Raw genomic sequence first — 12,258 nt, forward strand, 5'->3', positions numbered from 1 at the left:
GAATCATCCTGTAATGACAAACAGATAAATCGGAGTCCTTGACGACATTTTGGAATGCATGCTGACAAAGCGGATATTTTAGCAAAACCAAGTTAATGAGCTACAAGGACGGACCGCTGTGTATCCGTCAGTCTACGGCGTGTTCTTTACTAGTCAGCGTTCGTCAACCCTTAACTACAAGATTTTCTACGGACTGTCCGACGCAGTTATAGTTCAGCCTGATGAGTGACTTGGTCAGGGCCCAATGAGGTTCCACTGGCCCTCTACTCTCAAAAATAACTGCGGTAGGATTCACAGGGATCACCTAGTAAACTACATTTGATAATGGATGCTCCAGTTTTCGACTCCTGTTCAATTTTCCGATAAACTTACAGAATTATGCTTAAATACTACGAAAGTCGACTTTTTTTTCTACCTACAAAGACCACGTTTCGCAGCCATAAAGAGGCAGTCCTGAAGCAAAATTTCGCATCAGAAGGGATGTACCAGACATTTTTCTATTGTCGCTAAGTACTTTCTTATAGTACTTGCACAAAACAGCCTTATAGAAAAACACCACTATTAACCAATCGAGGGAAGGTACATTCACCGGAGAGTTGTGACGCAGACTATCTTATATCAGGACTATCGTTGCTCCATGCCTCCTATCTGACGTTCGCTTCACAAACAGTTCATCAACACATTTCATATGGTACAATACAACTACTTGAATGTGCCACTGATAGTTATTTTGCAGTTTTTACTCATTGACACGACCTAAGACAGCGGGCGAAAAGGTAGAATTCTGGTGGTTTTGCAATGTTTGAACAGCCAAACAGTTAGAATTAGGGAACTCTTAGTTCATTTGTACAGCGCTTAAGACAGCCAGTCTTCAACCATAAGACTGCAGATCCGAATATTCGTCCTGTTTACTTTGGTTTGAGTAGCGGAATATTATCCCTAGACATCTTTAAAAAAGTAATAAAGACATTTTAACATGTCCTCGATGTTAATAGTTATTGTATTACATTCATTCCAAAACGTTTTTGTTCCTGGATAAATTTAAAATACTTAGTATTAATCTACTCAACTGAGTTTCGAAAGCATTTAGTCTAGACGTGAATGTATGTAATACATGTCTATACCCACCAGTAGATCTTAGAATGATCAACGGCCAACACTTCAGATTAATAAGCAGTATGTTGATGCATTCATTACAAAAAGAATTATTATATATTTACAAGTATACAATCCTCGAAGGGGATTTTTTTGCCTGGTTAAACATGATCAACTGCTAATTCCAAATAGTAATTAAGCGAAATATTTGGTTCAGAAAACTTTTGAAAGTCCAAAAAGTCTAAGTTTCCATGCAATGGAATAGATGGACGATTATCCGTTAGTTTGAAGAAATTCCTTATTGATTGTCGTAATGCTTCCTCTTCTGCAATTAATATCGTTTCACCAGGAGCTTAAGTGATTGAAATAAAAATAGACAAATTATTATAAAACAGGCCGAGGTATAAACTTGTTACTGATTTAGAAATTCAAAGTATTTGCTTTTCTCTAGTTGTGTACATAAAAATGAAATTTTTAAAAATCCACTGGGTTTAATTGATAATAAATTTCATGGGCTACTTTTCATAATCATCACAAACATCAATCTTAACAATATGCTAATAACACTACATACGTATAAAAAATAGCCGACTCGATTGTTATTTATCTCAAGTTACAGAATACGAACAAATCATATACCATAAAATTTATAATTGATTTTAGTAATATATATTCAGGTGTTGCTCACCCACAATTATGTGGTCAGTATAAGTCATTCGTGATGTAAAAACGACTTTGAGGCAACCTGTTCGTTAGAACTAGTGACGGTACAATTTCAGTTGCCAAAATTTGAAGAAACAGAACAGGGCTCATATCTGGGACCTATTGATTAAACAATCAGTGATTCTTAACTATTAATTCATTACTTTACTACTTCTTCGCTACCCTTGAACAATGTGCATTTATCAAGAGCTCACAAAATATCGGTAAGGTTTATAAAATTAACGTTACAACAACTTGGTTTAACCTCTGATATCTTCCCTAACCAGCATTAATACCATTAACATCATGTGTACCACATCTAATTAAATGTAGGTACACAATCTGTCATCGAATTTGTTGCCTAAAACTTCTTGTATATCTAGAATAGTGCCTAGTTTGTAGTTAACCGCAAATCTTATGACAGTAATGGTAGATAACTACCAACATTTTTGTAAATCTCGTTGTTTAACTTGGTTATCCGTTCGAGTTGTCAAGGTGTATGCTCTGCTGTGATTTAGTGCTAACCTGACTTTTACAAGAACTGATAACCAGGTCTAAATATACTTTCTTTAATTGTAGCCACATAAGTAACTCAACAAATAAATCGGTGAATGGACATGCTGCGGTTTCCATGAGTATAGATTAACAGCCGATTCATGACTTTCCCACAGTCTTACAAAAACTCAAAATCCCAAACAATAAATACAGGCCGAATTCCTGATGTTTTGTTGGCTATTACAGTATGAGCTATATCTTGAACAACCATTTAACAGTATAAATGTAGAACAGATATTCAGTTGCACATCATTTGGGTTACATAAATCCATCATAAAAATCTTAACATCCTGTATGTGTTAAATGTTAAGAATATGCTGTTTACCTTCTCCAATGAGTTGACAATCACTATATATACCAACTTCAAAACAGGCTAGCACAGTATTCATACTTGACTGATAAATTAATCTGTAAGGAGAAGTGACCAAATAGATTATCTATTACATTCATATACACAAAGTTATTATATATTAGTATTGTGTCTACATATGATTAGAAGTATGTCATGATTTAAAACTATGTTCAACCAATAACTTAAGTGTGCTTCTATATTGTGAAGTGAGCTATTTTCACACAAAATTGGAATTTTCTATTCCAAGAGGTGAGATTGTGACTAATCAACAAAATGTTTCGAAGAAAGAAAATTACGTAGCGAGGCTCTGAGTATTTTTTTTTCAAACTTGCTTGAATTACATTTCAAAGTAAATAATTTATCATTTTAGATTAGACAAATTAGGATGAGAGCGAAATTACTAGAAGCCTTGTGTTCTATGAAGTGAATAGTTTAATGGTAGTCTTTTTTGTCTCTCTATATATCATTAATAAATGCTTTACTATCAAATAATCCAGTCTAAACAACTAGGTAATTCCAAAAGCCTTTCCTTGAGCACACAAATCGTCATCACAAATATATACGAATAAAATAGAGTTTATTTAATCCAACTTAAAATTAGTCACAATGCTCTAGATATATTTGAATCTTTAAATTACTTTTTGCTGGACCTTGGAAATCGCTAATATTCTGCACTTTTCTCTCTCTTTATTTTATTCCTTCATTTCTGAACAGTGTTTTCGATGTTTACTATTTCTGACTACCATTTATACGATTATATCATTTTGACTACTCAATTAGCCATTTACATTTTGTAAATTTAATTTCACAGTGTTGATATGATGTAACAACTTTAGTTATTAAATATTGATGTCAAGTCCTATGTTGATTTTTATCGATTAACTAAATAATATAATCAAATCCAAATTTTCATCTGCAAAACTAACATTTTAATACATAGTTTCATAAACAAAGGAATTTCGAATGTATTTTTGTGTTATCTTCTTCCCCACAACAGTTAAAGATGAAGGGGCAAACTTTAGAAAAACATGATTTTAAACTAATACATACCACTTACCTGGTTTCAGGTGGGCCACGTCCTTCAGATCGAAGTATACCTTGTAGAAGGGGTAATGGATTAGGAATTGAAATCAGTTCAGTTAAATCTATATCAGGAAGTCTTGCTAGTATGAAATCCCGAATAAACAAATGTGCTTTCTCCATCTAAGTCACAATAATAATAATAGTTATTAAAAAATTATTTTTGTGAACACATTTTATAGATCATAATATATTTCGATTGTTAATCTAACAACATAAACATTACTAAAACCGAAGTTTGTCAATATTTGGTATATATATATATTGCTTTTTTACTTTCAGCAATCCAATCAAGTGAACAAATAAATTTCATTACTAATTTGAGTGAAATTCTTAAAAAACGATTAAATCATATATGGATGAATATTAATCATGATTAGGGGAAATAAGGCAAGCTTTTTTGAATACATTCACCTTATCTTTTGCTAAAGCACCGACTAAAGCCATAAGTGCGTGAGTTAAAACATCCAGATTCGGTGGAGCTGATATAATTTTATTGCTTGAATAATCTACTTGATCACTGTACAATACTATATCTTTAATTCCTAAATGAGCGGCCATAAAAGCAAGCTCAGAAGGTGACTTCAAATACTGAACGATAGTCATAATCCACTCTTCAGGGAATCGAGGATACACTGATCGCAAGAAGACATATAAAAAATTTTCCGAAACAGAAAATCCTACAAAGTAAACAAAAACATATAAAGAATACAGTAGATTAACTAAAGTTCATGAATTTTAGTAGATATTCAACAAAAACCACTACACGATGATATATTCGATATGAACTAATTGAATGTCAATCATACATCGTATAAAACTACATAATAATGAATCATTTAAAAGTAAATAGAAACTCCTAGTTGTTGAGAAATGTGATGCTTCCTGACAGCTGGCTACGTGCAATAATATCCACATGTAAGAGGAGACAGTAAAATACGGGTGCTATGACATATGCAGATCAAATAGATGATAATTTGTGACCTGTTTCCGATCCGAATCGATCAACCAATGCGAAACACTTGTACAACGAAGTTTTATCGTTCGATATTCCAAGTACTAAAATATAGACCCATGAAAATCTAAACTTTAGTTAATGAAATAGATTTCAGATTGTGTGAAGGGCTACTACACATTTATATGAACACAATTTTACTGCCATTTATTTATTTATTTATTTAACACATAGATATTGGTACAAAGAGGCACCAAATACATATGCGCCACACAGATCTCATTTGATATGTGTGAGGGCTGCGATACTGCCCGGGTGCCCAAACCGAAGCACTAAGAACATAAACTATGCAGACGAATTCTCCGTAAAAAGATATTCAGACAGAAACTAAACCACAAGTGATATACGTGAGTAAAATACAAACATATCCTTTCCCCAATGCTAATCACTTCTAACTTTTTTATGGAATATAACTATGCCATACAACACTGTAGATTGGTGTAAATGGTGATCAGAAGGTGTTACATACACTCAGCTACCTCAGTAGATGAAGATTCACAGCCTTTGTAATCGATCTACAACTTCGATCTATTTTCCCACCTACAACCTCAGAATCGCATAGACGAACAATGGTTTTCAGATATATATGGCTAGACACCAACCATCAAAGGCCGTGTTCATAATCATGCATTCGCTATGCAAGAGATTGATTTATTGCTATTTTTGGTGAACTAAACATCGTTCAGGCACTTTACCAGCTAAATAGTACAACTTTATCACGTAACGCAACAGTTTGCATCTCATTGTTATGAAAAATTGTATTTCCTCCCCGAAAGACTTATTACATACTGTTACAAAGATGAATAAGGGGTTTACAAGGTTGCAGCGTATAATATACTACCTTTAGAAGAACCTTTGCAGATGAAACAAAGTATTGTTTTGAGTATTTTAATGACCGTCAACTTGGCTTCCGAAGAGAACTACAAGCAAATAATTCGGTCTTCCCACACAGGTATTATTTTACATACTCATTTAAAATGTGAAACTTAAAGTTTGGTAAAGAAACGTCCGGATGATTGATAAATTAGAACAACTAACAACCGAATGAGTAGATAACAGATAGACGGAATACAGTTGCGTGGTATTGTGGATACCTTAGCTGCTATTTTGGTGTGGTGGTCAGGCTTACCTATCGTGAAGACTCAACTGAGCTATGTTAGATGAAGCACATGTTGTATTAGATGCTGCCATATCAAGCAGGTCGGGTCAAGGACCGTACGACTGAAAGAAGCAATTTTAATTCAAAGTCGTACAACTGACTGTGGAGGGGTGTGATAGAAGGTATTTCCATCAGACAACTAGTATCTATGATGATGCTGCCTTCTCACAACGCAAGGAAAAAGCTAGGAAATGTCACCTCAACCCACAGATTAATGTCTACAGTGATAAGGCGTTTTGAAGTTCACACCTAACACATACAAAGCTTCCCATAAAAAAGTCGTGTGCTACCGGCTCCAAGCAGTTATTCCTGTGGCTCAGTAGTCACATCAACAGGTATAGACTACCTGGTTGTTGCCGGGGTGATTATAATAGCCAGTGACCAGACTTTAAATAATATGGCTCAAAGTCTTGCAGGTGCACCCATTATGTATTCCGAATTCTCCACAGTGTTTTTTATTTCAATAAATTAGGTTTTCTTGAATCGTATCTTCGATGTCTGATTTTTTCTTTAACCACTGAAACCGTTATTATCTTTACTACTTTGAGATATGCCTTAACATTTCCATCTCGCCGCGTCATAAACCAACTGAGTATCTTTAATCGTTCATAAAAACTACTTATTAATACCTTTCATTGATGGATTTTCTCTTCGTCCTGTATTTCTTACCAAGTCTTACGTACCATAACTGACTAGTCAACTTAATGCGGTCAACTTGTTTTTGCCCTTTACCTCAAATCCAAGTGAGTTTGTGGGATTCAACTGCTTGCGCAATTAGTAGACGCTCAGTAGTTTTGTCTAACTTTTTAAGGCAAGCCGAATTTAAACCCGTATCAGATTAAGATGGATGTATATACTATAATTAATTGAGTTTCGAACTGCATTTTCTTTATTTAATTCTCAACACTTGTCATTAAACAATTACGCGATTCTCCAAGAAGCCTTCTAAGCACACAGTTAAGTTGATAACATCAATGGATGCAGCAAAACGAATGTAAATTTTGTGAATTCTGTTGCTAATGTTGCTGCTTTATGCAGTCAACACAGATGCAAAATCACATAATTTGTGCATGTTAGATATAACTAGAAAACGGAAGATCTCGTAAAGACAAGTACTATTGCTGGTGAAGGTTGATAGACCAATTAAATCGATAAAAATAAGTGTTTTTGCTACACGTTGCATTACCCTGAATTTTACATGTATTTGGCGTAACAAAATACATGTTGTTTGACCCTGAGAAATTGGTGGATGAGACATATGAGGTGTTAATACTAAATAATTATCAGACATGCTATTATTGGTTGAAACTCAATATACATGAATTTAAAGATGATATTAGTTAGCGAATAACCTCAAGTTTCTTAACAAGTCAAACATTTCTACGAACATAAATCTTAATCGTCAACTCCTTACCTAGAGCAGCGAGTTCCGAGTTGTCTTGCATTATTTTTTTGTCTGACTCGGCCGTTTTTACAGACCAAAACGAGGAATATGATCTATGATTCAATACACAGTATGATTTTCAATTGAAAACTCAGTAACTACCGATCTGTCAGAACGACCTCAATAAGGTCTTTCTCCAAATTCTCACCAATTCTCGACAAAAACGCACATAATTCCGAGTCACGATTCCAGCATAACCAATCTTTCCTGGGTCGATAAATCTCTGGACCTTGAGCAAGTCTTCTACCATATAAGTCTTTCAGATATGGACGAATAAATCGAGGTCTTCTGCTATGGCGCACACCTAATATTAAAATTAAAGATGGTAAACTACCACATACAAGATATCAATACGGGAAAGAGGGTAAATAGACGTGACATCGAAAGCAACGCACTATGACCTTCGATTTGAAATATCACCGTGAGAAGGTCTCAACATGAATAAATTCAATAGTTTTACTTCAGAACTGGTCACCCGACTTCACGGCCGACTTACTCAACCTTTCTTTTGAACATTCAACTCAATAATATGAGCAAGATTTATTTGTACCCAAGTGTTCAAGTGGGTTCCTTTTACTTAAAAAAGACGCGTTGAGAAGTTTAAAGTGCATTTTCGACCAGTTTGGTTCACATGTATGTGGAAGGAACGTTGATGTGAAATTATTTAAATAATAAACTGGATTTAGTTGTGGGCACGAGACGCGTAATGAACGTCAGTATATTGTACCGTAATCGAATTGTGAAAAATTAATTAACCGATAGGTATTACTATATCTCATGGTGGTTATAAAACAATGAAATATGCTGATGACGGGAAAAAGAATATCACTACCATTCATCGAAACTCTACAGAAATTACTGTGTTAAGCATTATGCGAACCACTTATTTCTCATAAGTCTTTAAATGATTTTGAAGTGTCGAGTGCTATGCAAGCCCACATAGCTTATTCTAGCTTACGGATAGGCCAATTTATTCGCTCTTCTTGATGCACGTTTTGAACTCGTTATTCATTCGCTTATCATCTTTGACTGTTTTTATATATATCTATATGTACTTCTTATCCTATTCATTTCATGTCTGCAACTTATTTTGTCTGGCTAGACCGGGTATTTACAAACAAAAATTCCTAGTTGAAAACCTCTCAACCCTGGCTCTTCTGGAGAGGAACGATCACGCTGTAAGATCCATTCTGAAGGTTTTGTGTGTTGGTGAAAATCCCTCCATGTATATACTTGTACTTTGTTCCTATTGATCCCCTTAGTTGTACATTGTTGTATTTTGATTACATTTGAATTGTTAATACTTGTATTTTTTATCATAGTTTTTGTTTTTCTTACGCATTCACTAAGTTTGTGTTTCTTCCTGAACTGCATCTGTTTTGTTTTACTTGACACTTGTTCTTGGCGGCAGCCATATTGATTTGCTCCTCCGTTTGTGTGTGTTCTATCCAGTCAGGATAGAATAACGTTCATTTGTTTTGACTGGTAATTTTCCCTCATCTTCTATCAACTTCTTTATTTATTGTAATTTAGATTTGATTGATTGAACAATTATTGGTTGAATAGCCGGGTGGTAATATTTGTTTAGGTAACGATTTACATTTAAATTTATGATGAATTATAGAACTGCTATTTACCCGATTACTTGTTTTGATTTCGACGGGAAAGGGCGCGTGTCTAAAGTCCCCGGTCGGCTATTCTTCAACATCCAAACCGTAGTTTGGATTCTACACACGCCGTCATAGCCTTCAGTTTTATCAGCAACAGACGCTGGAGTTTTGAACGACTGAATGTGTCCGCTTTACAGGACTATCTACAACAGGTGAATTTGGAAATTCACCCTCAAATTGATGTTGATACTCATTGATATTTCTTACTGAACACGAACTTATATGCTACAAAGCAGTTTTTTCCTCAAATTGTCATTTGCTAGGCTGAAAAAGGCACTTTTGGGCGGAATACAAACAAACTGATAACGGCGCATATAGGTAATACAAACATATATAAGGAACATATGCGAAAACGTTATAAGAGAAGACAGAATTCAGTACTAGATAAAGCTTATCGATAAATTTGTCTTCAATTCGAAATGCTTTTTCCGTTATGCAGCATCTATTCGACAGGCGAAAACTGGAGTTTCTCAACTGCTAGGTGTAATCGCACAACCAGTAACGACGGTGACGTCGCTAACATTCTGGCTGAATAATACTCCCGGACATTTCAACCGGCCCACATTAACTATATCGATGGAAGTTTCGCCTGCAACTCCACAAGATTTTGCGAAGTGAACCTGGGCGCTGACTTGGTGTTCCGGAAACTGCAGCACCTAAGAAATGGCACCTCTCCTGGCTCGGATATGATTCATGCTGTTATACTGAGAAAAGCAGCTTCAACCCTGGCAACACCGCTTAGCGTGATGTTTTCACACTCGCTAAGTTGAGGCAAACTACCGGAAACTTGGAAGCTTCACACCAATTTTGAAAGGAGTTCGACGCAGAGAACCTTCAAGCTACTGACTAGTGGCCGTTCTCTTTATACCTTCAAAAATTATGGAGTGCCTGATATGTGATGGTAAACGCGACTGTTTATTATCCTTAAACTTCTTATCACCTCAACAGCATAGTTTCGGGAAGGGTCATTCTTGTATAGTCAACCTGGTGTCTGTGGTGAACAGATGGACAACCATCCTTGATCGCAAGATGAAAGTTGACATCATTTGCATTGACTTCTCGAAAGCTTTTGATAAGGTCAACCACGTATGTCTTATCAATAAGCTCAAACGATTGAGCATCAATTCACCTCTAATTGACTGGCCCACTTCACATCTAAAAAATCGACATTTTAAGGTTAGGGTTAACTAAAATTTCTCTCAGCCTGTGGAATGTCCTATTGGGATCCCCCAGGGTTCTAACTATGACCTCTTCTCTCCTTGATTTATATAGACATTGTTCCACAATAGGTAACGTCTGACATTACTTTTTGCTGATGATGGTAAACGTTTTTTCTAAGCATAAAACTGTAAGCAGTCAATCACGTAAGCTCAGCGAAAGGATCACTTTTCAACGAATTCATTATCCAGCTGTGCATTTTTATAATAAAATGAAAATTAATTAAGTATTGATTCCCTGAGAACGAATGAACAACGAATAGATATGATGATGTAATTAAAAGGTTATAAACCTTAAAATCAACCTGCGTATCAGTGGAATGGTTAAAATTGACTAGATTTTCAAAAATAATTAATTTACTGAAGTTCAGACAAAGATTGAGCAGAGATGGTAGGACAAATGTGCGTCTTTTAAACTGTTAAGTTAGGGTCGATTGACTTCAGACAACATAGTGAGATTGATGATTTATTCGTAAACAACTCCTTGAAATAAATGGTTTTCTAAACATTCAGGATTGCTTTCTAGCTCTTCCACATCTGCCTACGATGAAATGAACTTTTCCTTACAACTCTTATCAGTATTTCTCTTATCTGTAATCGTGGAGAAATTCTGAACTGAACCATTATTGTTTAATCTGTCGTACTAGCGTATATCTCGAAGCGATTATCTCATATTTCACGATGTTGATCAGGTATAAAAAGCTATTCATATAAAGATTCATCATATTTCTCAAAGGTTGTTTAGAATTATCTTATCATTAGATACATCACTAAGCTTGTACTCCCTGGTAAAACCTTTAAAACATTAACAGCCATTAACAAATGTAAGCATGAGGTAAAAATGAGAATGAGTGAAAAAAATCTTCGACCCCATAAAGTCATTTACAGATTGCTCACATAAATAAACATGAGACACTTGATTTCTTTAGCAAGCGAGACTCAAAAAGATCAGTGGTTGAAACAATTAGTCTCCTCGATAAATTTCGATAGTGTAATACGAAGACGAAGATTATAAGAATGATATGATATATTAGCGCAATACAATTTGAACAATGTGATCACATATATACTTATTAAGAACATTTATATATAAAAATAAAAGGTGAAGTTTACTAGAAATGAGGGGGGGTAACAGGAGACAGTAATAATACAGAAAATAATCTGAAAACAATTTGAAACCTCATCACGCTGGATAATAAGCTAATATTATCAGGATAGGTTTAGGATGAGAACAAACTGTTTTTGAATACACAATTGGGTTGCAGAAACAAGTGAAATCAAATAACCCAGTAAGAGTAGATGATAAATATCCACAATCTTCTAAGCACATAGTTGATACAGGTCACAAAATCGATATTAAAACAACTTTCGTGGTGTTGAATAAAAGTGTGGAATGAGTATAATATGGTTTATTGAGGCTTTAGGCATACAAAAATACAAATCCCCTTTATGTATTCAAAAATGGTTTGTTGTCATCCTTAACCAACCCAGGTAATATTAGTATATAATCCTGAGTGATGAGGTTTCAAATTGTTTTCAGATTATTTTCTGTATTATTACTGTCTCCTGTTACCCCCCCCCTCATTTCTAGTAAACTTCACCTTTTATTTTTATATATAAATGTTCTTAATAAGTATATATGTGATCACATTGTTCAAAATAATAGCTGCTTTGACGTTCATCATACAGTAACGCAGAACAAATATTCATTGTAGTTGTTTACGTCACAAATGATGTTTATCACTGACAGTCTAATTACGCTAAAAGTTATAGCCTTTTAGGTCATTGAGATGACACTGTCCTACAACCTATAATTTTATACCATCCTGGATCAGCAAGGTACCATATCACGGTCCTCTGTTCATATATACAGTCGACTAACCTAACCAATGTATCTATGACGAAACTTTCGTAAAATAATGAATTTTTGTGTTTTCTTTCGTTTTTATCTATAAATTAGTTGATTATT

At 34.7% G+C, this 12,258-nt stretch overlaps 1 protein-coding gene across 3 annotated transcripts; it reads right to left on the minus strand.

Annotated features, from left to right (window-relative positions):
* Positions 1-1,096: 1,096 nt before the first annotated feature.
* MRPL44_1 (39S ribosomal protein L44, mitochondrial) lies at positions 1,097-7,965 on the minus strand. Of its 3 annotated transcripts, XM_051213750.1 has the most exons (7): positions 7,744-7,965; positions 7,505-7,706; positions 7,373-7,455; positions 4,199-4,464; positions 3,762-3,907; positions 2,678-2,760; positions 1,097-1,447 (listed from the first exon to the last, which is right to left on the minus strand). In XM_051213750.1, the coding sequence occupies exons 1-7, from the start codon at positions 7,781-7,783 to the stop codon at positions 1,257-1,259; spliced, it is 1,011 nt and encodes a 336-aa protein (XP_051069752.1). In that variant the 5' UTR covers positions 7,784-7,965; the 3' UTR covers positions 1,097-1,256. The 3 variants fall into 3 exon arrangements, with proteins under 3 accessions (XP_051069752.1, XP_051069753.1, XP_051069754.1); XM_051213751.1 differs by having other exon boundaries at positions 1,167-1,447; positions 3,762-4,464; XM_051213752.1 differs by having other exon boundaries at positions 1,167-1,447; positions 7,373-7,706.
* Between the last annotated feature and the right edge of the window lie 4,293 nt (positions 7,966-12,258).

The sequence above is a fragment of the Schistosoma haematobium genome, chromosome 3 (assembly GCF_000699445.3).
Source record: "Schistosoma haematobium chromosome 3, whole genome shotgun sequence".
Classification (NCBI taxonomy): domain Eukaryota; kingdom Metazoa; phylum Platyhelminthes; class Trematoda; order Strigeidida; family Schistosomatidae; genus Schistosoma; species Schistosoma haematobium.

Coding starts and splice junctions, on each gene's coding strand:
- MRPL44_1 (XM_051213750.1), bottom strand. CDS start 7,783: ATGTCACGTCTATTTACCCTCTTTCCCGTATTGATATCTT. Junction 7,707..7,743: donor CTTTCCCGTATTGATATCTT/GTATGTGGTAGT, acceptor TTTTAATATTAG/GTGTGCGCCATAGCAGAAGA. Junction 7,456..7,504: donor GAGGTCGTTCTGACAGATCG/GTAGTTACTGAG, acceptor ATTGAATCATAG/ATCATATTCCTCGTTTTGGT.